We start from the raw sequence: 25,479 nt of genomic DNA, 5'->3' as shown, positions 1-25,479 counted from the left end.
TCAGGTCTGATTTTTGCTATTGCATAAATAGCGCTCTCTACTGCGAGGATCATGCTTTATACGTATCTATAACGGCAGTTCAAAATATATGAACTTCATATATTCATTGTATCATTCTTGCAAAAGTTTACAAAAATGTTTCCGTATAACAAGCTATTCCTGTCATTTCCAAATTTTCAAAGATTTTGAGTTTCATGGTGCTTTCTAAAATATACTGCTATTGTATATCACAAAGATGCCAACCTCTTTCTTTTTCTTTTTCATCCTCCAATTTCTTTTTTTCTCTCTCTTGCTGCTTAATCCACTCCACACGATACATGGCACGATCCAGAATCTAAGAAGATGCAAAGTATGTCAGCTACTCTGACTGATAACTGAAATACAAAAAAACCTTGTCCACAGACAGACTGACAGTTTTCTATTAATTACACCAAGACAGCCCACTGATGTATTGAATATGCTAGTGAATATAACTGATTTTATATGAGGGGAGCCTGTCTCCTTTCCGGTTTTTATGTGGTACATAGAAATGTAGTGTATCGTAAAAATATACCCACCCCCCTCCCCCCCCCAAAAAGTACAATATGGAAGAAAGTTAACTTTCAGACATTTGAACTACATATTTCTGGGTGGAAGATTAATATGCTGACTACTAATTTTCCCAAATGAAAGAGGATTACAATTCACTTAGCAACAAATCATTGTTAAAAAATTGATACTAACTCTATTTAAGTGTAGAAGACTTTTGTGATACATCTTTGGGTTTGTAGGCATCCTTTTGCAACTTCTCTTTGATATCACTTGGGGGAATTAAGACCTGATGAGATGAAAGATTTATTGAACCTGGTTACAACACCTACTGCAGTACATGAGTGTGTTTGTGCGAAAATAGTTTGAAACAAAACATCTCTAAACAAGTCTCACCTTCGTATACTGTTCCACAAGCTTGGTGAAGTAGTTGAACAAACTGTGCTGTGGCCGTAAGAAGTCAAACTGATAGTTTCTCTGTAATAAAAATGATGATTGTGATTGCAAGTCACAATGGCTGTTTCAAAAAGCAATCTGCATGTACAACTGTTAGATATATCATTATTTTTCATTCTAGTAAGAGAGGTGATTCTCTTATTATCATTCACAGTGTATTTATACTGATCACTGGTTTACACCAGCCTTTTCCCTATGGATCTGCTGATTGGTCTCGATTGATCAACTATAATTCACTTACACTCTACTAAATAAAAAATATAACAATTTTAGCTAGTGCATATACATCTGAATTGTCTCATGATAGTAAAGTGTCTTATGGCAAACATACTTGCTCTCGGTTCATGAGATTGGTTAGGAAATGACACCCAATCCTTGCCACAAACTGAGCAGTTAGTTTTACAATATTCCTGTGTGTTTAAAAGGGATAAAAAATGATGACTTGAAATTACCATGAAAGACCTACATCATTCTATATCAATTCTCTACACTGTCTTCCTGTGTTTTTCCTCATTTTTGCTTTTAGAATATGGCGTTGAATCAAAAAGTATTCCCAGGTTGATATTATCATAGAATTCAATAATTTCCAATACTGTAACAGTACCTTAAGGAGAACATTTCAGAAGGCTAGGCTACAAGCATATGTATCTTGCATCAATACAAACTGAACAGAAATATTTAACATGCCATCAGGTTTTCAGTATAAACAGATTATAGTTTAATTCAACTTTACCAATACATGTAAATAACAATTTATGGTAAAATATACCCAAGGTTACTGATTTTACCCCAGAGAATTCTGAAAATAAAAGAAAAGCATATATGAAGGTATTTTATTACTCACAGATCTAATGCAGATATGGAAGGTGGATCAGCCATAAATTCAAACTCAGGGGGAGGTTCTTTGGATACAGGTGGCTCTGAAATTGCCACTGGTATCTGCATCAATGGTTTTGGCTGAAACCAAACACAAACAGAGTTCAAATGAGGTCAATGTGAACAGTGATGTATTCCTTGAGCATGCTTCAAAATTGACAATGGATATAACCATCTAACGTTTTACCAGGCTGCAACCATTTTGGTCATCTAGCCTGCGAAGCAAGCCCTGGGGAAGAGGAGGGGGGATTGGGAAGCAAGCCCTGGAGGAGAGGAGGGGAATTGGGGCGAGGGGAGAGGGAGGGCTTGCCGCAGACCCCCACTAACCAACGAAATGCCCACTATTTTCATTTTCATATCGTCTTGCATCTGTTAATCAGCGCCTATTAAAATTAACCAATAAGAACGCCCCGTTAACGAGAGTTCAGTGAACCATGCAAACTGTCAAAACAACAACCAAAACTTGCTCCACGCGAGTGAGAAATGTCGGACGACAAGGAGAATCTGGTATCAAAATCAAAGAGAGGGAGAAAGCTAAAAGTTAATCCAGAAGACGTAGTTTGCCGGATTTGTGGAGTAAATTTAAGATTAAAATTTGGAAGTGGCTTCAAGAGTTTTGTAAATATATTTCATGAGAGTCAAAGGGAAGAATTCCAGTGTGTCTTCGCCGATCGCCTTCGAACGGTCGGTTTTCACTTCGAAAATAAGTCGCACATGTCTCAAATTATATGCCTCCCTTGTGCAAGAAAAGCTAACAGTTTTTGTCAGTTTTATGAACTGTTGAATAAGGCCGCTTCTCAATGTCCGGATTCGTCGAAACGAAAGTTCTCAACACCGACAGGAAAAAGTCCGTGTAGAAAAAGCTTGCGTCTCCGCTCCCCGGCGCATGCAAAACCTACATCCAGCAGGAAAGCGTTGTTTGACTCGCCGACGAAAGGACAACCCTCAACTTCAACGATGGATACAAATTTAAACATTGAAGATTTGGATCCAACATCCATCGGCTTTGCTATTAAACTGTGTATTGCCTACAAAAGTGGTAATGTTGTGGTTAATGGCAAGTTCGAGAATGAAGACGCTATGCTTATCAAGGCCCTGAGCTTGAACAAGTGGATGGCTGCCACAAATATTCTTCTTCGACATCGATTCTTGAGGGCAGAACTTCTCGATGCAATAGAGAAAGAAATCACGAAGGAAGTGAGAGAGTACTCTAAAACAGACAACTGCTTAAAGAGTTCAGACCCAGAACATTTAACTGTTTTTTCAAACTCGACACTATGCCAAGAGCTTTCGGAATATTGTCCTATACTTCATATGATTTTCAGTGCTGTATGTGGTTTGTCTGATGGGGAAAAGAACACAAGAAAATCCAATGCATTGGCATTAGCTGCCTCTACCCTCCTTAGATGTAGTAATCCTACCATGTCTGCACTTGCATACAGGGTGTCTCTCATTTTGTATAACAGTGGTGTGAGTTATGAGAATTTTACAAGATTAAACAATCTTGGTATATGTATGTCATCAGCAAGCACTATAGCATTGCATAAGAAAATCAATGAGAACTTTGACTATAAAGTTCAACTCTGGAAAAGGCAGATCGAAGAGAACAGATCAATTGTAGCATTGTTGGAGGAGGTAAACAAAAAGCAAATGGCTTCATTTGGTGAGGATGATATGGTTCTTGAGCTTCCACTGAATGTAAACGAAGATAATCTGGTCTCCTACCATTATTACACTCCATCTATCTATAAAGCAATGGTACATGTTTTGGAAACTGTGGTTGGGAAAAAGGTTGATTTGTCTGTCACAGAAGATGATATAACACTTGCTATTGAAAAAATGAAAGCTGAAAGATTGCCATTTTACAAGTAAGTTTAAATTTGATAGATTACTGGTATCAGGGTATCATTGTGTACAAGGACTTATCTTCCAATTGGAAAAGCTTGTCTTTGATTGCTAAGTTTTAAAATTTATCTATTTTTGCAGGATTGTTGCAGACAATATAGACCACAACATCCAGGCTCGTGTGCAAACTAAGTCATGCCACAATCGTTCAGTGCATTGGACGCACCAGTTTGCCTTGAAAGAACAGGCTATTGAATTGGGGTTGGAAAGCGAGTTACCACAGAAATCAGTTGATGACCTAAACCTCATTGAGTTATTACCTAACCAATGTGTTCAAGACCACTTGGTACAACAGTGGGCAGTTCTTGTCAGTAGAGTGATTACCAAGTACATTCCTGCCTTTAATCAGTACAAATCATCTGTGATTTACCATATACCTCACAAATACTCGAAAGAAATGTCAATGAAATCAGAATTGGTAAGTGGGCAGTCTTTTAACTGATGGCAACAAGTACAAAAATCAACACCTGCTACTATTAAATACTAATTATTTGTTGTTCATTTTAGTGTTCACTCTCAATGGAGTTCCACAACCCAAATGTTGCAGGAGACATGGCACAGATTTTAAAGAATTACCAAGACAAATATGTCCCAACAAGTGTAGTTGATAAGAAGGATGTTTTGACAAAGGTGCCAATTCATGGTGATCAACTATTTGAGGAACGCTCTCGTAATGTAAAATGGACATACCAAGTTGCTGATTCAAAATATGATAAATTCTCCAATCTTCTTCCAGAACATGCAGACTGGCACGCTAAAGTAACTCTATATAAGGTATAAAATTATAATCAATTTTTGTATGTTTCTTTCAAATGTCAAACAATTAATATTAATGATTACTTCTAGATTCTATGTGACTTGTTCGTGGATGATAATTCTGTTGCTGAGATTGGAACTTCCAAGGCCAGCATGGTCAGAACAGGTAAAACTAATGCTGCCAAAGGAGTCCACAATCATTATAATGAATACAAAGAATTCCACTCAAGGGAACTTGAAGCACACATCTGTGCCTCTTTCATGACATTTTGTGAAATGTCCAGCATTGATGGTAAGCATGTCAACATTTTTGTTACAGAATTTTAATTATCACACCTAGGTGTTTATTTGTTGTACTTGCAGATAAACCAACTTTAAACTTTCCTGAGCCACATTGTTCAAGACAAACTAAGATGGAATGGCTACTTCAAGTATGTAAAGATTATGTCATGAAGTTTGTATTGGCAGCTGGTGTCAATGTACTTGTGAACAAGACGACTGAACTTGAAAGAAGTACGAATGAGGGGTTTGCATGTCGATTTCAAGGCTGCATGGCAACATTCACATACCATTCAAGAAGAGTTAGGTAAATCATGAAAGAGTAGTAAATAGACAAAATCTAAATAAACAAAATTTATTTTTTTTCTAATTTTATTAATATTCACAGGCATGAGCTTGAAAAACACAACCTTCATCTATTGCCCCCATTTGAAGGTGATGAAAGAGATGAATTTGGCTACTATATTTGCCGAAGTAACTGTGGCTTGTGCTTTAAAACCAAATCAACTAGAAATAGGTCAGTATGATTGAAACAATGAGTGTTTTTCAAAAACTTGTGCAATACTTTGTAGCATTTAACATATCACAGGTTTGTTTAATATTCAATGGGTTTGCCTACTTTATTGCTTTGCAGGATATATATTTCACCACTTTATGCTAAGTGCTATATTGAGTAACCAAATTATTAAAGTTCGTTTGGTATTTTCCTGCCATGCTTAACTGAGTGCTAACACTGATATGGGTTCTTCAAATGTTAAGAAAGTTTGATTAAAAAATTGTAATTTTCATTCCACATTTTATACCATAATTGGTTAATAGTATTCCTTAGAAAAGCATTCAAAACCAGTGATTATTATTTATAGGCATGAGAAACAGTTTCATCCTGGGTCTTCATATTCATTTGCAAGTTCAAGTTCAATTGCTGACACTAAAGAAAAGCCAAAGGAAGACTACTTATACAATTATCATCAAAGTAGACTGGCCTTTGGTCTGTTAATAATGGCATTCGAAGATGCAGTGAAGGAAGGAGATGGCCAGCGTTTATGTGACATTTACAGAGTTGCACTTTTACTCTATAAATTACACAATCACTACAAATATTCCTATGTTGTTCTCCTTTTCTTGGTAAAATTAAATGCCTTGCTCCCAAAATTTGAGGCTGAGCGACTCAAATGGAACCGATTTTATAACAACAATGGTGGAAAAGGCTGCAACATTTCCCTTGATTTAAAGAAAGAGCACCAGAATTGTCTACTGAAGAAGATGTGGCGTGCTCTTGGACCAAATCTTGATGAAACAAATGCAGCCCGGCTGGCTGGAACACTTGATGCGGTTGAAACTATCATTAGAAATGTTGACAGTGATTGTTCATTGAAGAAGAGAAGTTCTTATAGGTCAGAAGCAATGAAGAGTGAAGCTGTTTCTCAGATTCTGGATGATCTATTACAAATAAAGGCCTTCACATATACACCTGGAAGGGAAGGTCACCCCTCCTTCCCACAAATGAGTTCAAATTTAGTCAAGGGCTTGGACTTTAGAGACCTTCATTGTTGGATGAAAGAACATTTGAAATCATGGAAAACCGCATGCACTTTGGAATGAATTTTGCACATATGCACATTTATATTTTAGATGGATATTACCTGGTGTTATGAGACTCGATCATTATGATATGTCAGAGAAAAACATTCAAATAAACATTCAAATAATATTTACATTAACTATGGGTATTAGATATCAAACATATTCACAATATTTACATAGATGTTTATCAAACTGTCACATTTGTAGCTAAAAGATGTCTGGACATAATATGATCAATAAATGATTCATACGAAAGTTTTAAAATTGGAATATAACCATTTCAAAAAAAATTTAAAGAGGGTATATTGTGGTGAATGAGTGATATAATATTTTCTCAGAATGCTGACTGAAAAAAACAAAAATACCCCAGAGAACATATTTGAATTGTTCAAAATATCAATTGGAATTATTGGATATTCTGAAGTATTATTGTTGTTTGGTGAGCATTCTAAGAAATTGTTTTAACACACCCTCAGGTATTCGCAGCACCTGGTTTTGTTGGCCCCTTCAGCAAAATATTTTAGTTTTTTTTTAAGGTAAATAGTTAGGTTTTGTAGCCATATTTCACCAACCTTAGCATGGCACCTTTCATGACATGGTAATCATATCAGATAGTGGAAATACCTGCTAAATGAACTAAGACCTACCAAATAAAAGCTCAGTCTATATTTCCTCAATTGGTTCATTATCTGACCATTCATCACCACTTGAATCACCAACATCATCAAATTCTTGTAACACATCAAAATCGAGGGTGTCAAATGTCAAGAAGTGTTCATGCTTTAACATAGCCATTGTCTCATCAAAATTGGGAATATCGAGAAATATTTCTTGGATGATTTCGAGGATTGCAACAGCATGACCCACAGAGTACACTGCACATTTATTCCAAATGTCATCTACAGTGAATAGCAAAGCACAAGATTCCACAACATCATCAGTGAGCTCTTCAGAAAAACCATGTGCTATGATAGGATCAAACAACGACTTGCTTGCTGACATTTCACATCGTAACTCTTCCAGGCTTGAACGCAGATCCTTTTTGTCATCTTCACAGACTGACCTTGTCAGAAAAGGTGGGGGAGTAGTGTTCTCTACCACTGTTGTGTAAATGGGTGAATAATTACATGATTCACCCTCGCATTTACATGATGTAGCACAGTGTGAGCAGCATATATGACCAGGCTCAAGCGATTTAATACTTGGATCAAAAAGTGTGTATGCCAATATACGGTGACAATTTTCAGCTCTGACAAACTCTTTAACATCCTTGCTGCAGTGGATAAGTTGTTGCCCATGATAAATAATGATGTTATGGCTCTGTATTCCATCACGTCCAGCTCGACCAGCTTCCTGGAGTTGGTCTAGCAAGTTCCTGGCCGGGCCCCAATTAATAACATACCTGACATCAGGAAAGTTAACCCCCATACTTAGGGCAGATGATGCTACTACCACTCTGATTCTACCATCTCCCTTCAGTGACTCCATTATCTGCTCCTTCTGGTGTGACCAGGTATTGGAATGGAAAATTCCAATCAAACAATTTTTCCCTTGGCATGAGCTGGTTGGGAAATAGGCCTTTCCACCAAGTTTCATGAGCAGGTAATTGACAACTCGTGCTATATCATTCATGGTGTTGCAAAATATGATGCTTTTATCTGTTGCAACATTCTTTAACATCAGTTCTTCTATCAGCCAATCAAGCCTTGAAAAGGCATCATCCTTTTTTTGGTGGAAGACATGAAATCTTACATTTGTGCGATTGGGACTGATAGATATAATCAGGGGGTCTTTCATTGCCAGTGATGAACAGATGATATTTTTTGTGTCGTCATCAGCTGTGCCTGTCAAAGCTGCAATGGGGATTTCTATAAAAAAAAAAATAACACTTGTTCCTTTTTTAAAATCTTGTACATAAAAACAGTACGAATGGATATTTTCAGTTATCTAAGTTATTCAGTATGAGGAAAACGAAGGCACAAACCTAGCCCAAAGAACGATCTCAAAGAAGACAGTTCGCCATAGGCGGAACGGAACGCTGTAGTCATTTCACTATTCTTGTCCTTTCTGAAAAAAATACGGCAAATCAGTCTTAAAGAAAGAAGGAAAGTGCAAAACCAACTGCCAAACTATAAGCTTGTTTTCACGGCTTTTTTTGGCGACGCAAATATCGGCAATTCAACTTTACCTACCTCAATCCCGTCCAGGTTTCTATAGTGTGCGATTCATCGACGATAACTGCAATAGTTCTTGCAATAAATCCCTTGTCTTGTTTTAAAAAGTTTGTGAACTTTTTGTCCAGCGAGCTTTCGGCAGATGCATAAACAACATCTACAAGTGATAGCTTTTCGAAATTGTCGAGTGCATCGACGAGATTACATCCAGTGAGACCAAAAGATTCTATTTCAAGAATCTGATCCTTAATAATACTCACTAAAGGAGTAATTACGATTACTAACGGCCGATGTTCGTCAAGGTTCTGGTCACATCGAGCAAGTAAAACCAACAGTTGAAAAATAAGACTCTTTCCAAAACCAGTCGGCAAAACTGCCACAAGATCCCTCCTTTTAACGAATAACTGTTCCAATGCTTGGCGCTGCTCTTCTTTTAAAGTAATTTTGTCGTTTAGGCACTCTTTTAAAACATATTTAAGCTTGATGTCGAAATCACAATCGTCCGCCATTTTCTGAAAGGTAGTCACCCTGACGACTGTTTACTTTGAGGGTTGATTGACAACGTGTTGCTCCCAGCCAATGGGAATTTTTCGTCCATACGAGATCGGAAATTTCCTTGGTTAGTGGGGGTCTGCGGCAAGCCCTCTTTCTCCCCTCGCCCCAATTCCCCTTCTCTCCTCCAGGGCTTGCTTCCCAATCCCCCCTCCTCTCCCCCAGGGCTTGCTTCGCAGGCTATGGTCATCTGGAGGCTGGAAAGATTTAGTTGACACAACTTTATCTACAAATCAACAACTTGAGCCTCAAAACTTTGTAATTGAAACTTTGGAGAATTGAGTATTAAGTTTCACTCCAAGACTGTCCACTTACTGTACAAGTGACTAACACAGTAGGCTGTAACAATGAATTCTCAAGATTAATCCACAACAGATCTACACTATGTAGCTTTCATTTGGAGAATTTGCTCTCAGATCTCAGAAGTGAAAGAGTCAATACGGATCATAAAGATCCTTTAAAAATGTTCCTACCTTTTGTGGAACAGGAGCTGCTGGGATGACCTCCGGTTCTGATAAATAGTTTATGATCAATTTAATGCATTAAAGTATCACAAAATTTATTACTTATATTATAGCTGACCAAACTACATGTACATGTAGGACAAATCAAGTTCCAAAGCAATTACAGGTCCAAATCTAGTTTTCTATGCTGTTTTTAAAATATAATTACTGTATATCGATCTACACTGTATCATTGGGAGGGTAATAATTATTTTTCACCGATTGCGTGTTTAAAAATGCAAAAACAATTATTTTTTATCAACTGTATGTATACATAGAATATCCAATACCCAATAAAGGAAATTCCACTTAGTGTGGTTTGAAATGAAGGAAGAAGATAACTACACATTACGGCAACAATCCAAAGATAAAACCTCATGAACTAGTTTGAAGTACAGATAAACACAAGACATAGATACACTGTACAAAAAAAAAAGAAAGAAAGAAAATGTAAAAACAGTGGGACCAATGTGTAGAAAAAAAATGATCCCAATAATTCCAGGTAAAAATAAGTGTAGGCAGAGTTGGCTCTTCTGGAAGGAAAAAACTAAAGGATCCACAGAAAAACCCTTGGCAACAAAGATACATGCAGGGACCGAAAAAACTCAATCAATGTGAGACCCTTGCTCCAAAAATCAGACCTGGATCAGACCTGGGTCATGTCAATGGAATGTTACAGCTCTTCTTACTACATCATCCAAGCTCTCTTCCAAAGACAAGTTCAGACTGTAATAATATAATAATAATAAGACTTTATTTATTGAGGATAGCACGTGATAGTGCACAAACACTAATAAACTTGTGGTCCTCTTAATTACAATAAATATATAAATGCAAATACAATAGAATCATTAATATATTGAAAAAAAAAAAAAAAAAAAAAAAGATTACAAATATAAATAGAAATTTAGCTAATTACAAATAATATTTAATTGATAAAATACAAGATAATATAAACAAGTAAGAATATATAAAACTACTATCAATAAAATTTACCGATTAAAATGAGCTAAGCATGATTTGTCATCATAATAATATTTAAATACGTTGTCTTTAAAGGCCTTAAGTGTATTAGACTTTTTTAATTCAGGCTTTAACTGATTCCATAATTTTATGGCAGAAACTAGAAAAGTTTTCCCTCCTTCTCTAGCCCTTTTAAACTTAGGTAATAAAAAGTTGTATTTACAAAATCTAGTGTTGCGTGAATGTACTGAACTTAACAATCTTAAGCTATCATTAAGATAATTAGGTACACAATAATTAATCCTTTTAAATAGTATTGAACATTTAGCTATCTTAGTAGAGTTATAAAATGGTATCCACTTTAAACGATTGAATAGCATAACTGATGAACTACGTGGTTCAGCATCTAATAAAACCCTGGCAGCTCTCTTTTGTAGCCTAAGTATTCTTAAAAGAGATTCATTAGAGCAAAGTGACTGCCATGCAACATTGGCATAATCAAATAATGGCTTAATCAAACTATTATAAAATAAAAGTCTTTGGTTAAATGGTAAACAAAGTTTGATCTTATTCAAAATTCCAATTCTTTGTGAAATTTTTTTGCACAGTCTGTCAACATAAGTGTTCATTGATAAATCGTGGTCAATGTCAATACCAAGAAGTTTAGCTGAGGGTACTTGTTCCAATGATACACAATTCATAGTTTTAAGAGATAAGTTATAACCATCTGGAAGTTTCTTCCCAAGGCGTTTGCCTGTGACCAGTAGTGTTTTAGTCTTTTTTTCATTGAGAGGAAGTTTATTGGTGTGCGTCCAGCATTCAATTTCCTTCAAAGAAGCAGCTAGTGAATCTTGTAGAGAATCAACCGCTGAGATATCTGCCGATAATGTCAGTGTGGTGTCATCAGCATAGAGATCCAGGTCAGCACCATTAACATGTAGAGGCAAATCATTGATATAAATGACAAAAAGTAAAGGGCCAAGGATACTACCCTGTGGAACACCATGCCTCACAAGAGCAGAGTCAGATGTCACATTATCAAGAGCAATAAATTGATGTCTATCAGTCAAGTATGAACTAAACCATTTACGTGCAACTGGAGTTAAACCATAGGCATTCAGCTTTTGCAAAAGAATTTCACGGTCAACCATATCAAAAGCTTTCCTGTAATCAACTAAAAGAAGACCGCTGACTTGATCATTGTCTAGATTAAATAACAAATTGTCTATGACTCGTATAAGAGCAGTGTCTGTTCCATGGTGTTTCCGAAAACCTGACTGTAAAGGGTACAATAGATTGTTTTCACATAAGTAATTATAGAGATGATCGTGTATATGACGTTCCAGAATCTTTGACAAAACTGGTAATATCGAAATGGGTCGATAATTGTCCGGATCCTCACGGTCCCCAGATTTAAACAACGGAATGACTTTCGCTATCTTCCAACAATCAGGGAATACACCAGAATTAATTGAAATATTCAAGATTTGAGTAATTGAATAAGCAATAGCTGGTCCTGCTATTTTCAGATATCTTGCACTTATCTTGTCAATACCCATAGCTTTGTTAGTTTTGAGTCCTAACAGAGCACCCAGCACAAAATCTTTAGTAACAGGAGGAATATTGAAAAGAACATCCGGATCTTTTCTTGAACAAACAAAGTTTTCAACCTTTGAATTGCAATAAGGTACATTAGGTAGTAGATTCCTCAGTGAATCAGCAATTGAAGTGAAGTGATCATTAAACTTTTCAGCCAAAACAACATTTGGCGTCTCAACTGATTTTGATACATCGCCCATTAGCGATTTTATGGTTTTCCAGATCTTTTTAGAGTTTCCCTTGTTGTTGTTAAAACAGGTGTTATAGTATTTATATTTCGCACTGCGAATCATGTTTACAACTTTATTCCTCGCAATTTTGAAGCAGTTCCAATCCGTGACACAACGACTTTGCCTTGCTTTACATAGTAAAGAATCCCTTCTGCGAAGCGCTTGTAAAATATTCACAGTCATCCATGGAGCTTGATTTTGTTTGGCTACTTTTTTTGCTCGCCACGGACAGTGGGCATCCAAGATGTTATTGAACAGACCCATCCATGCATTTAAGATATCAGTTAAATCGTCAAAAACAAATGCAGTATTCCAAGGAACTTCTTGGAGGTCGGAAACGAAGGCGGATTTGTCAAAATGCTTTGTATTACGATATTGAATCGTTAGAGATTTATTTTGACGCTTGGCGTTATCCTCATATAAACGAACTCCAAATACAGGCAAATGATCTGACAGCCCATTGTTTTTGACGACAATAGACTTAATTCTTTCAGGAAAATTTGACAATACAAAGTCAAGACAGGTTCCGCTTGATGGTCGAGTAACTTCAGTAATGAGCTGTTTGAAATTCATGTTAGAAAAGGCACGTCCCAAGGGATGTTTCTTGTACGCCGGAGAAATAAAATTAATGTTGATATCGCCAGTAATGATGGTTTCTAAATTTAATAGATAAACTGATTCCAACATATTCTCGATGGCCTCATCCTCTGATAAATTAGTTGAAGGAGGTCTGTAAATGCTGGCGAATAAAATGGGACGGTTAGATTTGAATGGAAAGACTTCCAACCACAATGCTTCTATATTATTATGCTCAATGTCGACTCTCCTTCGATGTTTCAGATCGTCATTCACATAAATTAGAACCCCACCACCATATTTCAGGCCCATCCGATCCTTTCGGTGCACTGTAAAACCAGGGACTGAGTATAGACAATCTGAGAGGAGCGGTTTCAAAAACGTCTCATTGATTGATAAAATATCCAAACGTGGTCGACCATCTTCATTAAGAAGGAACAATTTTATTTGATCTAGTTTTGTAGTCGTAAGCCTGTTGACATTCCAAGAACCAAAACGTATGCCTTTATGACCAAGATGTAGGTTAAAGTAGTCAAAGTCATCAGATGATGTTGATTTAGGCCCAGGATGGGTCTCAATATCCCCACAGCAAACCAACAAAAATGAGATTATAACAGGATTAAAGGAAGCATGACAGTTAGACGAGTACGTAATTCTCCTGCGTAGAAATCTAATCCTCTTGATTCTTATAAATGACCAGGAATTAGTACGATGTTTGTAAGTATATGCTGGATTTATACGATGTTTGTAGGTATATGCAGGATCGCGATCGTAATGAAGAATTTCATGGTCGTAAAATGGTGGTTTCTTTCCAGATAACGGGAGTATATCGTCACAGAATACACCGATTTCAAAATAGCGTTCTTTTCCCAAGTTAGAAGCAAAAGGTGCTGATTGTTTTAGAGCCAAGGCCAGCATATGGTCTCCAAGGATAGCCTGTGATAGAATGAAAATTTCCAAGGAGTCAGTGGAACAATAGTCTCCAAGTGGAAAGGTGTTGTAAGAAGCAAAACGTGCTGATTGTTCTTGAGCCAGAGCCAACATAGGGTCTCCAGGGACAGTCGGTGATGAAATGCAAATTTCCAAGGAGTCGGTGAAGCAATAATCTCCAAGTGGAAAGGTCAGGTTTTTATGACAAAAAATGAGTGGTCCCAGCATCCAAGATGGCAAAATTTTTCCTCTTGTGTTCACACAATCCTCGAGTTGGTCCGCTTGAAGAATTAGACCATTAAACAGCATGAAAATGGCCAAGACTGCGGATCCGAAAAGCGCGTGACCGCCCATAATTAAGCCTCGTAACCATCATCAACTGTAAATGGCTACTTCTGCATTACTGCATATCATAATATACCTGTAACACATACTGTTCATTCTTATGATCCTCTTTTTCTTTTCAAACTATAAAAGTGGACCTGATGTATCATGTTCCTATCTCTCACCTTTGTCATCCTGCTCTTTAATTTCTGTAATTTTTGGTTGGAAGTATGCATGGTAGGGGTCTCCGGGATTCAGGAAATGAAACTTTGGATTGTTTATTTCATTCTGTCTGATTCGCGATTCAAATTCAGGTCCTGCAACAAATAGATAACAGTGACACAATAATTACTTACACAATCCACTTTTCTCAAAGCAGTAAAATCATCAAATGCAATGGTTTTACAACGGTGAAAAGTGACTGGAGGATGTTCTCCATAATGCAGAACAAAATAACTCAGTGCATCAAAATTTAGCAATATAATAAGCTAAAGGATACATGCATTTTAATTGGTTCTTATCTATGATATGTTGCTAAACTACTGCATAGATGATGTCACCATCGACAAAATTTTACTTTTTTAAATAAAACAAATGGATTCCATGTTTCCATGTGCATGTATCTGTTCAGCAATGGATCAATGATGACACCACAAGCAACTGTGGTAAGAACCACTTTCTTGTTCTGGCCACATTTCAAAATCCTCAATGATCTACTACTAAACAGATACATGCCAACACAGAATTGATCTGTTAAACAGAGAATTCTGCATGACCACCGTAGAATCCTACCATCTACAATCCCTGATCACCACAAAGGATACCAGTTTCATTTTAGAATCATGTTTTTCCCTGAACACTGTTACTGAACAGACAGAGCTCTGTGCTGTAAAATATCTCTTTGTTGGGATGCATTTAAATCACACAGAGACAAATGCTGTTCCATTGAGTGTCAAAAATAACTTGGTATTACATTGTTTTTTACTTTACTTTGTTCTGTGACTACTCAAGAAAACTTGTTCTCCCTCCCGACTGATCTAGTCCAAAACTAAAACCAAATGCCAGCTGATCACCACATTTCCTTGAAGTAGAGCAGGTCAGTGTGGTGACTGTATGGTTCTTACTTAGAGTTCTTCTCTTCTCTTCTCTCCTTGAGATTCTTTCCTTTAGTGTCATATGACACCAAATCAAAAGTTGCTCTATTTAGGGAGTTTTTTTGTCAAACTTGTAATAACAAAGTTATTTATGGTCATCTAGCTAATCAAATACCTATGGACCAAACAAGACTCCACTCTTATCTGTCACAGATTTACAACTACAGTATACACACGTGTATGATCCACACATGCAAATATAGTAATTTGAATTCTCACGTCTACTGTTACCGTAGTGTCGATATACTGATCAATACTTGTTATTTTACATATGTGTTGCTACTCACCGTTCCTGGCAACAAAGCTCGCAGTCTTGTCAACGATATCTGAACCTTAAGTTAAGGTTTACGTGTATTTTATATAACTACTTTGAATAATGCTCTCATTACCGACCAGTTACGAAAAAGCTTTGCTTCGTTCTGAAATATATTTACATGTAGTCATGCACGTCAACTTGAAGTTCTGCACCACACTATATAGCAGCATTGAAACTATCATCTGTCACAGGATTTTTTCTGAAAGGACATAATTTTCATTTCGTTTGATCTTTCCAAAATGAAAGCAACGAGACAATAATTATGATCAGTCTTCCTACAACGTGACGTCTAATTAGGGAAAGACGAAGTTGGAAATGCCTCACAGTATTCTCGCCACCAAGTGACCACAAAACGTTGTCTACACAAGGAAAGATACTTCTCACCTCCGTTGGAGGGTAAATAACTCCGATGGCCGGCATCCCGTGAGTAGAAGATTACTGCAACAACTCAGAACGCTATTCCTTCACGCGGCGGCCATCTTTCTGCATGACAACGAGGTCAGCAAATTCTACCCATGCATGATGTCGAGGCTACAAATAGCTGTCTTGCTCCAGACTTCTTACGAGCGAATTTCCGCTATAAATATAAATAAGGAAAATTTTAAAAAATATGTGATCCGACGTTCGATTCAGAGAAAGAGGGAAAATTATAGGAAATAAGGGAGAAAGGTAGTCACTGTATTTTCATTTATACTAAATACATTCTTGTTAAATTCAATCAGAATACAGCGAGGTCCAGCTGAGAATGTAACAGTTTTGAATCAAGAAAAGGATTCAGTGACATTTAAGCGTTGAAAGCTTTATGTAAAAAAAGAGAAACAAAGTACTGTACCCTACCCGAGTTTTTAATGCAACATAAGGGTCAGTTAACGCACTTGACACGTTTCTGTTGTCCAAGGAAGCACAAACGAAAAATGCGCGGCTGGTTCAAAATAAATTCAATGTTTTCAGGAACCACAGTGTTCATTTCGACCGACTTCCCATCTGGCTAAAGTTATCGAAGGTTGAATTATAGGAATATACTTTTCGAGAGCTGAAGATCCAAACTATGGAGAATTCAAGTCAATGGAGGTTATTAAATTAAATTTCAGCGCACGTGGTTGAAGAACTGTATCTGGCAACTTTACCGCGCTTTTAAGAAACGCAGGCATCAACATGGGCAGCTTATAACAAACAGTAGAGCCACTGATGAATCAAAATAAATACATGTTTACCGCCAAGTCGGGAAAAAGTGCCGACAAACAAGTCGCAAGTGTGATATCACTCTCCGTTCTAATTGGATGAGTAGGTTGCTGGTAATTTTTTTTTTTTAAAGATAAATCACGACGAGCTTTTCACTACATCAAAAGTATCCAACCCCGAGATATTTTAGACACTCGACTAAAAAATTCCTTATCTTCGGGCTTTATCAGATTATTTCGAGTGTACTTCAGACAAAGTTCTCTAACCATCACTTCCATTTTTATGTTTTCTAGTAAACACAATGTCGTAGAGATAATTTCGAATTAGCCACAAACGGAAAACATCACGCTAACTAAGGCTTGCAAAATTTGCAACTCTGATGTTGGTAAATGTCTAGCATGTATGTACAGAATCATGCACAAGTTGCATTTTACACTTGACGATATATTCGTTGTGCTTGATATACATTTGCTATCGGTATTGCGAAGTCAACGCCTTTGAATGAAAACCATCGAATACACAGCACGACTAATTTTGCATTCCTGCTTTTCACAAAGATTTCTTTAATTGGAGGCAAAAACGGCGGGTGTTCACCAATCTGTATAACAGATACTTGTTCCTGTTTAGAAAGTGGTAAAGTGAATTAACTTTCATTGTTCGTGCCCTAATCCTCCTTTGCCGTATGCTGCCTGTGTTTTGCAACATGTCTTTGCTTCCACTCATAATAACAAGAGAGATGGAGATTCATAGTATTATTTCCTGTGGAAAAAACTTCTTTGAACTACAAATGACGACGATTTCGTCGTAATTCGCCGTTATCTCGTGCCAAAGTCCGTGTTCATTCTCTGTTTGGTTACATGTTATAGAGTATCACACCCTTATCAAATGAGTTTTATCTTAAGATCTTATCTTCTGATATACCTAACATGCACACTTGTCATTAAGGCTCAATAATCTAAATGCTAGAATTAATCAAATGCTTAGTTCTGTATATAGACATGATTTCTCCTCAAAAAAATTTGGAACTGAAAAGAAATGCAATAAGACAACGCAAAGTATCCAGACAAGTTTGTTTTGTAACTTTACATCTTTCTTAGTACAATGAACTTTAAACTTTAAATGGTTGGAACTGGTTAAAATACTATTTGACTTTCACTTTGTTACATTTGAATACTTTTAGATACACACTGAAAGACAGAACTTTCAAGTTCCAAGGGGGTTCCTCTTGTATGGGCTGTATAGGTATGTGCGGCCCCAAGGGGTATGGTTTTTCAGTCGTTTTGGTTGTAAATAGGGTATTGGTTTTGGCCACTTTCGTCAGAAATAGGGTATGGTTTTTATACTTTGGTCTTGATTTAAGTATGTTTTTTTTTAAAAAAACTACTTTTTCATATTATCAACAAGACCATCAACTATAGTTCTTCATAAGTAATGTTTAGATCAACTGCTTTAAATAGGGTATCGAATTTTAGGTAAGGTCCTAAATAGGGTGGTGAAAGTCATAGATTTTGGTCATAAATAGGGTAAGGGTTTTGTGGGGTGGGCTGCACACCCCCACCCAATATTTCTGGGAGTATTTCCCCACCTGGGCTTCAGGTAGAGTTACCATTTTGCCATGCCATTATATCTGAAATGATGTCCACCCTTTTTTTCTTTAAAGGAGGTTTTCCTAATTTAATTTGAAAAATAGCAGCTAGTTCTCTTTTTTGCAATTTCTTGAGGTCACTTAGGGTGTAACATTCACTGTTCTGGTGGCAGCTGTTGTTTGCGATTGAAGTAGATGTACAGGAATTTTGACAACCTGAGGGCAACAGGGATGGCTGTGTGGAAAGAGCTTGTGAAGCTTCAGCAATAAAATTTTTAACAGCGTTCTTAGCCACTAGACTCTTTCCCTGTTCCCAGTAGGAGATATCCCTTTTTGGTATTTTCTATGTTCACGCGCTCATCCCTCATGCTCCAAAACCTCGATCCTTTTTTCTACCAGCAAAATCTGGCGACAACTATCCCATCGATTACATTTTCTTTGAAAGTATTTTCGCATGTCATCATTTTTCTTCTCCACACCTGCAAAATGACAACAAAAAAAAAAAAAGAGGAAAGATTTAAAAAATATTGATTACCAGTGGATTAAAAGTGTGGCACTTACATTGTACACGTTAATGAAACTTGAAATCCTTAAATACAGGTATTTTGCATGTTGTATGATGTAGTAGAGATATAGCTATACTATAATATGCATACCCTGGCCAGTAAATGACTTGACAGATCCCATTTCTTGCAGTAAACTAGGAAGGTGGCATAACATAATGTGTATGTAGGGTGTTATGGGGTTTGCTTTGGCATATCCAGGCCCTTTCAAACTGCAAAGCAGAAGAACCCATTCCTTTACCTACAGTGAAAAGGATAAACATATAGTAATGTTATAGAAATAAATATTTCAGTCAGAGTGTATAGTGGCAGCTGACATAGACTGTCTCAATATATTGACGGCCTTATTATTAGCTTAATTGGGAAATCCTGCACATCTTTCTCAGATGGACTCCAACTTCCAAACACATCATAAAGTTCTTTGAAATCCTGTATATAAGACATGCAATATTAAAAAAAAAACAAAACAAATAACTAAATGAAAAAGCAGGTGACAAGTTAAAATTCTGCAAGATTTAGAAGGAAATCAACTCCAAATATTATATTTGTACTTACTTTCCACAGTTTGGTCACCTTTTCACAGACCTCAGGAGGTAGAAAGGAAGAGAATCTAGAGGGGAGGCTTGTTAACAGTTTCTTCTTTTCATTTCCCATAAGAGATGTCCAGTCTAAATTTCCTTGTTTGTCTGTCCAAATTGACAGGGATACACCACCTTCTCTGACAGCTTCAAGGAATGTTTTCAGATGTATTCCTCTCTGCTCTTTACTTGATTTCTTGAAATCATCTCTCTAAGTATCAATAAAATCTATTCTTTATGTTCACGATAAATGTACAAGAAATTAAAACAGATTGCTGTTGTTCAAATTTGCTTTAATTTACACTGTAGACTTTACACTAAAGGCAAGTCTTTATTTCAGTTACCTCATCCCAGTTAATAACATCATAGATAATTCCCTTCTCTAGAATATCTGTAATCCGTAGAAACATGTGGAGCTCATCAATCATGACCCTTTCAAGTGGTATGTCGAAAAGAGGCTGTGCACGGCAGCCGGGATCCTTATACCATCCAGGGTTTAAATTTCGTTTCATTTTCAAGAAAAAAGTCAATGGCTTGGTGAGGTCATTCCTGTAAAATAATAGAAATTAAATATTAATGAGAGTTGCAATTGTTGAGGCCTGTTTGGTAATTGCATGAATGGCTACATCCAGTGATTGAGAATTTATTGTGTAAGTATTTATGTATATCACCTTTTAAAGTAAATTATGTATTGTCACTGAAAGCCCCACTAGGGAAGTGTCAATAAAGTTATAGTATTTGACTCACAGATATTACCTTTCTTCATTACTACATGTGCACCAAATACATGAATTTTTGCATGTGGCAGCCTTCATACCCATACAGAGCAGAAGGAACTGGAAGAAAAAAAAAGATATATACAACAGTGAATAATTAGTTTTTCCTGAGAATGCCTTATATTGAACTTGAAAAACTTGTATTGCAATATTAATGACATTATTTTTATTCAAAGAATTTTTTACCTTTTTTTCTATGCTTGAATTAATGATGAAGGGATTGATAATTTATTATGAAAAGTGAAACTGTAATTATAATTACTAGCTTTTTAAGAAAGTACAGGTTAAAAAAGCATAAACCACATACATGTATGTGCTCTTCTCAAAAGGTGGTTACTGGATTTGCTTACCTTGTAGTCACCACCAAGATAGAGCTGTATTTTCAGTTGTTTTCCATCTACTTCTAGGACTTTTTCTTTTGAGAGAGAGTTAACTTCTTTAATGACATTTTGGAGACTGGTTTTTAAAGTATCATAGTCCTCCTTACATTTAACCACTGAGATTGTATGATTTCCTGGACAAATTAAAGGTAAACAATGTTTATTTAGTAATAAATGGCATTCCCTTCACTAGAGATGCTGCCAAATGTGCACATAAATATATTACCTGAACTGGACATGACAGCCTGCCCATCATCCAACAGTGAGAACAAAAAAACAACAAGGCCACTGTTGTGGGTTAAAGCAGCTCCGTCCCCACTGAGCTTGACCTTGTGAAAGAACATTAAACTAGCCTTCTAGTAACATAGTCCTTGGATTAACAGTGGAAATATGAAATGAATTTTTTAATGGAAATAAAATCAAAAGATATGGTAATATTGAAAGTACCTTGAAGACTTTATCCTCGGGAGCTTCAATGTTATTAACTTCAATCTAGAGACAATATATTCATATTTATATGTAAAAAGAGAGAAAGAGAGAGAGGGATCAAGTATTGAAATTTGTATAACATCCTAAGACAGAACTGACTGCATAAAAAGTACCTCCTATAAAAATTTATGCACTACTAAACAAGCCATAATACACACATTTATTGGTGACTGTCTCCATGCAGGCAGAAATTAATGGTTCTGATTAAAGATATATTTTGTCCAAAAGTGAAGTGCCCTAGGCACCACATCATTATATGGCCACCCTGTTAGCTAAAACCTAGAATTTATGCAGGCAATGAATTTTTTGGTTATGAAGGAAAAGTATTGAAATCCTCTATGGTCTCCTTTGCCAACAATCTCATTGCCTGGAACAGTTTATGTATGACTGTTAACATCTTACATGTCTCTGAAGTTGCAGCTTCAATAGCTGTTTGAAAGACAACTCTGCTCCTGGTGCTTTCCCTGGTGACCTCTGAATGTCCCACAAACTGTCTAGGGATGCCTGGCACCCTTCAACTATGTATGATCTGGAAAGATCCTTTCCACCAACCACTTGGGACATTTCATGATAACCCTCAAGTGAGATACAAAACCTGGCAAAATATGAATAGTTTATTTCATAGGGGAAAATTGATGTTACAGAAAAAAAAAACAAAAAACTGATATGATTTGGAGTCAAGTATAACTCTTAATTGGTATTAAATTACCTGTTCAGTATATAAACCAGGTGTTTGACCTTAGTTTTTTCATCATCTGGCAGTGATTCATACTTCCTCTGTTTTAGGGGAACCTGTTCATTCTGAGGAGTGGTTCCTGATAGAGATGGTTTATCTTTGTTGCTTTCTATACGATCTGTGGAGGCTGTATGACCAAAACAATGACTTGCTTCAATTGTTGTTCATGCAAAACTTATTTTTAACTCATACAGAACACTAGTACCTTCTCCCTTGAAATGAATGGTTATTGCCTCTCCAGTTTCTACATCGTGCAAGTTTAGACTACCAGGAATTAGTCCATAGGTTTCTGCAAACCAGAGTACTGCTTCACCTTTGGTTCTGGGCAATGTTAATAAGTTAGGATAGCAAAATTAATAACGTACAACTATATTTCCACATTGTTAATCAGTTTAGGTTAAGAAGCTGAATATTTCATAAGTTATTTCAACTCTTTTTAAAAGTCAATTTTTTGGTCAATTACAGAATTTATTTTTCAAAAGATTGTATGCCATGTTTTACAGTGTAACTTTCCCAGTTATACCTGGGCCTTTCTTTCTGGACATCCTATGGGTGAATGTCTCTTGTAGGTTAGAGTCTTAGGGGGTTCTTGCATATATGGCCTTTGATGTGCTGCTGTGATGGGTATGGTTTTCAAGCAGGTTACTCTAGGATAGGGTACATAAATCAGAGTGTTTGGGTCTAGAATAGGGTATCATTTTTCACGAAACTGACTGTTGAAGACTTTATCTAGATTTAGGAAACCAGGAATTGCCATTATATTGTGGTATAAGGTTTTGTTTTGGCTAGACTGTGCTAGTGACCTCAGTAGTTTCTGGAAAACAGCTATTCTAGGATAGGGGGGATTTGGGGAGTTTACTCAAGTATAGGGTAGCAAAATTCAGCCTAACTAGCTCTCGTATAACCTCAGGGTTCCAGGATCCCAGCAGTATATCCCCACCCAGAGATTCCTAAAGTACACACCCGGGTTAAGGTAGTGAGTTTGTGATGGATTCTTGTTATTTCATGGGTTAACAGACCATCTCATACTTTTAAAAACGAAAATATTTTTACCTTATTTCTGTCAACTTTCTTCGTGCTTGCCTCTCTGATACATTTTGAATTTTTTGCCCCTTGTTCCCCAACCTATCTATTAGCGCCGACCTCCTCTCTAACTCGACTTGCTGTACCAAGACCTCGTACACTTTTCTGCTTTGTTCCTCTAACTGCCTGTTAAGTTCAACGATTTCTGTCTCCAGTTCTTCTCGTTTTTGCTTCAAATCATCAATTACATTCTTTGGCATACTTCCAATTTCGGCTTCTTGTATGAAAAGTTCATACACTTTGTCGCTCTTAAGGTGATCTCTGGCTGCTTTCCCAATAAGCCTTGAACTCATTTTCTTTGCAAATTCTTGAATGCTTTGATAAAGACATTTCGCTATTCTACATTTCGATGCTGGCAACAGAGAATAACCCAGAGTTTGTAAAGTGCCATTAAGGGCAGCAAAAGCGTCCGATTTAGAGGAAATTTTTCTCCACTGCCAAAGCCCTTCTCCGCTAATTTGAATGATAGTGATTTTTCCGTCGAGCGTTTTTAAGCTTGGTGGAATCACGCTGATCTTCTCTGCGCTGAGGAAAGCCCATTCAGGAAAAGTTTCGGCATAATCAGTCATTTTCATAGAGTCGCACTCGAAATATTTAGGCCTTTTATCACTCTTTAAAGCTATCACAACTTTTCAAAGCTAGCTGTCCAAAATGACTCCCAGGAAAGATGAACTGAAGGGAAAGCTCACTGAAGAAACACTGACGTTAACCGTTCGCGACTCCTTATAAATGTTTTACAAAATGTTCCAGAATATTCCAAGGATCTGTAATACAACTATTTTTAGTACTAACAAAATATGCTGACTAAGAGAGGGTTCTCGAAAGTTCCATTAAGAGTTCTTAATGAGTCGTCATAAGCGTTCCAGAAACTTCCTCCGTTCTATTTTTATAATTCAGTGACACAAAGCTTTCTAGAAAATACGAGCACTCTCCACAACAAAGTAAATTGTGTTTTTAAAAATGTATTTATCATCGCTTACGTAACCCTTTCTTTAGCTATTCATCCGCGTCTTTCGACCGTCCATACGCCCTCAAAATTAAATAATCAGGGACTAGGGATTGTTAGTTTCTCTTAGAAGTAGTTTTTTTTTCGTATACGAACATAGTTTTGATTGGTTAGTAGGGTGGTTTTTCTTGCTTTTTTTTATTATTATTATTACATTTCCGAGTTTTCATTCCTTTAAACTACCGTCCATATCAATTTTGCCGATGAATGCATAATAAAGAGGGTCGCATACGGCTTGTGTTGACACACCCCAATTGTGGTTTCTTATTGAATGATAAATGCTTTATATTCGTTTGAACGGGGTAACGAATTAGAATATAACTTTCTTTCTGTTGTTTCTGTGCCGCGTGGATCTTTCCTCGCAAATAAACATGTTTCGTAAACACGTACATTCGTCATTCAAGTTTCCCGCTAATTGCGCGTGCTTCGCGCGAGTACAATCGGCATTGCCGATATCTTTATTATTCAAATTACAATCGATCGGTAACTGTCGGGCGATCTCCGCGGATCAGGTCAGTACTTCGTCGGAAAAATAACATGAAGTACTGGGAACAAGGCAGGAAATTTGAAAGAAAAACAAATATGGCGGCTGTAGTTGAAGAAATGTGGGTATCGAAACACGCTTTCTCGAGCTTTTACTTCGCGAGGAAAAGCCCACGCGGCACAGACACAACAGAAAGAAAGTTAAAAAACCACAGTTTACTCTGGTTCCCGCTTTGAAAGGTTTTGATAGCTTTAAAGAGGGATAAAAGGCCTAAACAATTCGAGTGCTGCCCACAGCAGGATCGACTCAATTTTGGTGAGGTTTGGCTAGTGAGATGTTCCAGGCGTGGATTCCATACGATTTCAGGCATGGAATGACCGTTTGTACAGGTAAAAAACCACAACAAGGGACAGATGTGAGAGCAGTAAGAGGGAAGAACCGTATTTTATAGGTGATCGACATTTATTTTCAGGTGCTGCCCATAAGAAAAGGGTCAGTGTCTCGATTTTATTCATGCCTTAACTTACCCACATCGATCGAATGCGCACATATTCTTTATATTTTCGCCATATTTAAAGGTTTTACAGTTGACTGAGTCGCCAGTGAGGCCTGTAAAGGTCTCGGATGTGACCGGAGATTCTACGCGACGACTAACCTCACGCAAGGGAAAGATGACAGAATCTACGGTAAGTAAGCTTGTAGTTGACGTGATTTCACACTTTCTATCCGTATTCAATGTTGACACACACTTCGCAGATACAGCTGTGTTTGGGAGGAGGTTTACACCACACAGAATGATAAATTTGCAAATTTTATCACCGAAATATGAAATTTGTTATCAAACCCACACGAATATAACCTTTTTTTTTTTAATTTCAAAGAAAAATCAAGGACAGTAACTACAGACACAGT

The 25,479-nt window shown here is 36.9% G+C and overlaps 4 protein-coding genes and 1 pseudogene across 6 annotated transcripts in view; 1 reads left to right on the top strand and 4 right to left on the bottom strand.

The window, feature by feature from the left end:
• LOC148735335 (splicing factor 3A subunit 1-like) overlaps positions 1–16,201 on the bottom strand; it is a 29,251-nt pseudogene extending 13,050 nt beyond the window's left edge. Inside the window, exons 1-9 of the transcript XR_015998782.1 lie at positions 16,083–16,201; positions 15,677–15,715; positions 14,421–14,552; positions 9,584–9,621; positions 1,829–1,941; positions 1,316–1,394; positions 925–1,005; positions 755–817; positions 244–334 (exon numbers count right to left, since the gene is read on the bottom strand). The product of XR_015998782.1 is annotated as a splicing factor 3A subunit 1-like (transcript). The remainder of the gene's footprint in view (positions 1–243; positions 335–754; positions 818–924; positions 1,006–1,315; positions 1,395–1,828; positions 1,942–9,583; positions 9,622–14,420; positions 14,553–15,676; positions 15,716–16,082) is intronic.
• LOC111327585 (uncharacterized) lies at positions 2,203–7,055 on the top strand. Of its 2 annotated transcripts, none has more exons than XM_088753475.1 (7): positions 2,203–3,728; positions 3,847–4,183; positions 4,273–4,539; positions 4,612–4,687; positions 4,885–5,107; positions 5,189–5,317; positions 5,664–7,055. In XM_088753475.1, the coding sequence occupies exons 1-7, from the start codon at positions 2,344–2,346 to the stop codon at positions 6,400–6,402; spliced, it is 3,156 nt and encodes a 1,051-aa protein (XP_088609601.1). In that variant the 5' UTR covers positions 2,203–2,343; the 3' UTR covers positions 6,403–7,055. The 2 variants fall into 2 exon arrangements, with proteins under 2 accessions (XP_088609601.1, XP_088609600.1); XM_088753474.1 differs by having other exon boundaries at positions 4,612–4,813.
• On the bottom strand, positions 5,140–9,574 carry LOC148735336 (uncharacterized). Its single transcript, XM_088753476.1, has 3 exons — positions 8,577–9,574; positions 8,369–8,451; positions 5,140–8,252 (listed from the first exon to the last, which is right to left on the bottom strand). The coding sequence occupies exons 1-3, from the start codon at positions 9,065–9,067 to the stop codon at positions 7,048–7,050; spliced, it is 1,779 nt and encodes a 592-aa protein (XP_088609602.1). The 5' UTR covers positions 9,068–9,574; the 3' UTR covers positions 5,140–7,047.
• A 3,200-nt stretch (positions 16,202–19,401) lies between the features above and the next one.
• On the bottom strand, positions 19,402–21,113 carry LOC148735334 (uncharacterized; the record flags this gene model as incomplete). Its single annotated transcript, XM_088752939.1, has 6 exons — positions 20,996–21,113; positions 20,740–20,903; positions 20,370–20,449; positions 19,958–20,162; positions 19,591–19,824; positions 19,402–19,464 (listed from the first exon to the last, which is right to left on the bottom strand). Coding segments are annotated over exons 1-6 (864 nt in total), but the record flags the coding sequence as incomplete, so codon positions are not given.
• Positions 20,967–22,309, bottom strand: LOC148735333 (uncharacterized). Its single transcript, XM_088753484.1, has 3 exons — positions 21,968–22,309; positions 21,661–21,853; positions 20,967–21,261 (listed from the first exon to the last, which is right to left on the bottom strand). The coding sequence occupies exons 2-3, from the start codon at positions 21,820–21,822 to the stop codon at positions 21,118–21,120; spliced, it is 306 nt and encodes a 101-aa protein (XP_088609610.1). The 5' UTR covers positions 21,823–21,853; positions 21,968–22,309; the 3' UTR covers positions 20,967–21,117.
• Between the last annotated feature and the right edge of the window lie 3,170 nt (positions 22,310–25,479).

Source organism: Stylophora pistillata, chromosome 3, assembly GCF_964205215.1.
Source record: "Stylophora pistillata chromosome 3, jaStyPist1.2, whole genome shotgun sequence".
In the NCBI taxonomy this organism is placed as follows: domain Eukaryota; kingdom Metazoa; phylum Cnidaria; class Anthozoa; order Scleractinia; family Pocilloporidae; genus Stylophora; species Stylophora pistillata.
This window is presented reverse-complemented; position numbering and strand designations above follow the sequence as displayed.

Excerpts from the sequence above, each read along its gene's own strand:
- LOC111327585 (XM_088753474.1), top strand. The coding sequence starts at position 2,344 with ATGTCGGACGACAAGGAGAATCTGGTATCAAAATCAAAGAGAGGGAGA. Across the intron at positions 3,729-3,846 it reads GAAAGATTGCCATTTTACAA|GATTGTTGCAGACAATATAG; the intron begins GTAAGTTTAAAT and ends CTATTTTTGCAG. Across the intron at positions 5,108-5,188 it reads TACCATTCAAGAAGAGTTAG|GCATGAGCTTGAAAAACACA; the intron begins GTAAATCATGAA and ends TAATATTCACAG.
- LOC148735336 (XM_088753476.1), bottom strand. The coding sequence starts at position 9,067 with ATGGCGGACGATTGTGATTTCGACATCAAGCTTAAATATGTTTTAAAA. Across the intron at positions 8,452-8,576 it reads GAAACCTGGACGGGATTGAG|AAAGGACAAGAATAGTGAAA; the intron begins GTAGGTAAAGTT and ends TATTTTTTTCAG. Across the intron at positions 8,253-8,368 it reads GAGATCGTTCTTTGGGCTAG|AAATCCCCATTGCAGCTTTG; the intron begins GTTTGTGCCTTC and ends TTTTTTTTATAG.
- LOC148735333 (XM_088753484.1), bottom strand. The coding sequence starts at position 21,822 with ATGTCCCAAGTGGTTGGTGGAAAGGATCTTTCCAGATCATACATAGTT. Across the intron at positions 21,262-21,660 it reads AGCTGCAACTTCAGAGACAT|ATTGAAGTTAATAACATTGA; the intron begins GTAAGATGTTAA and ends TATTGTCTCTAG.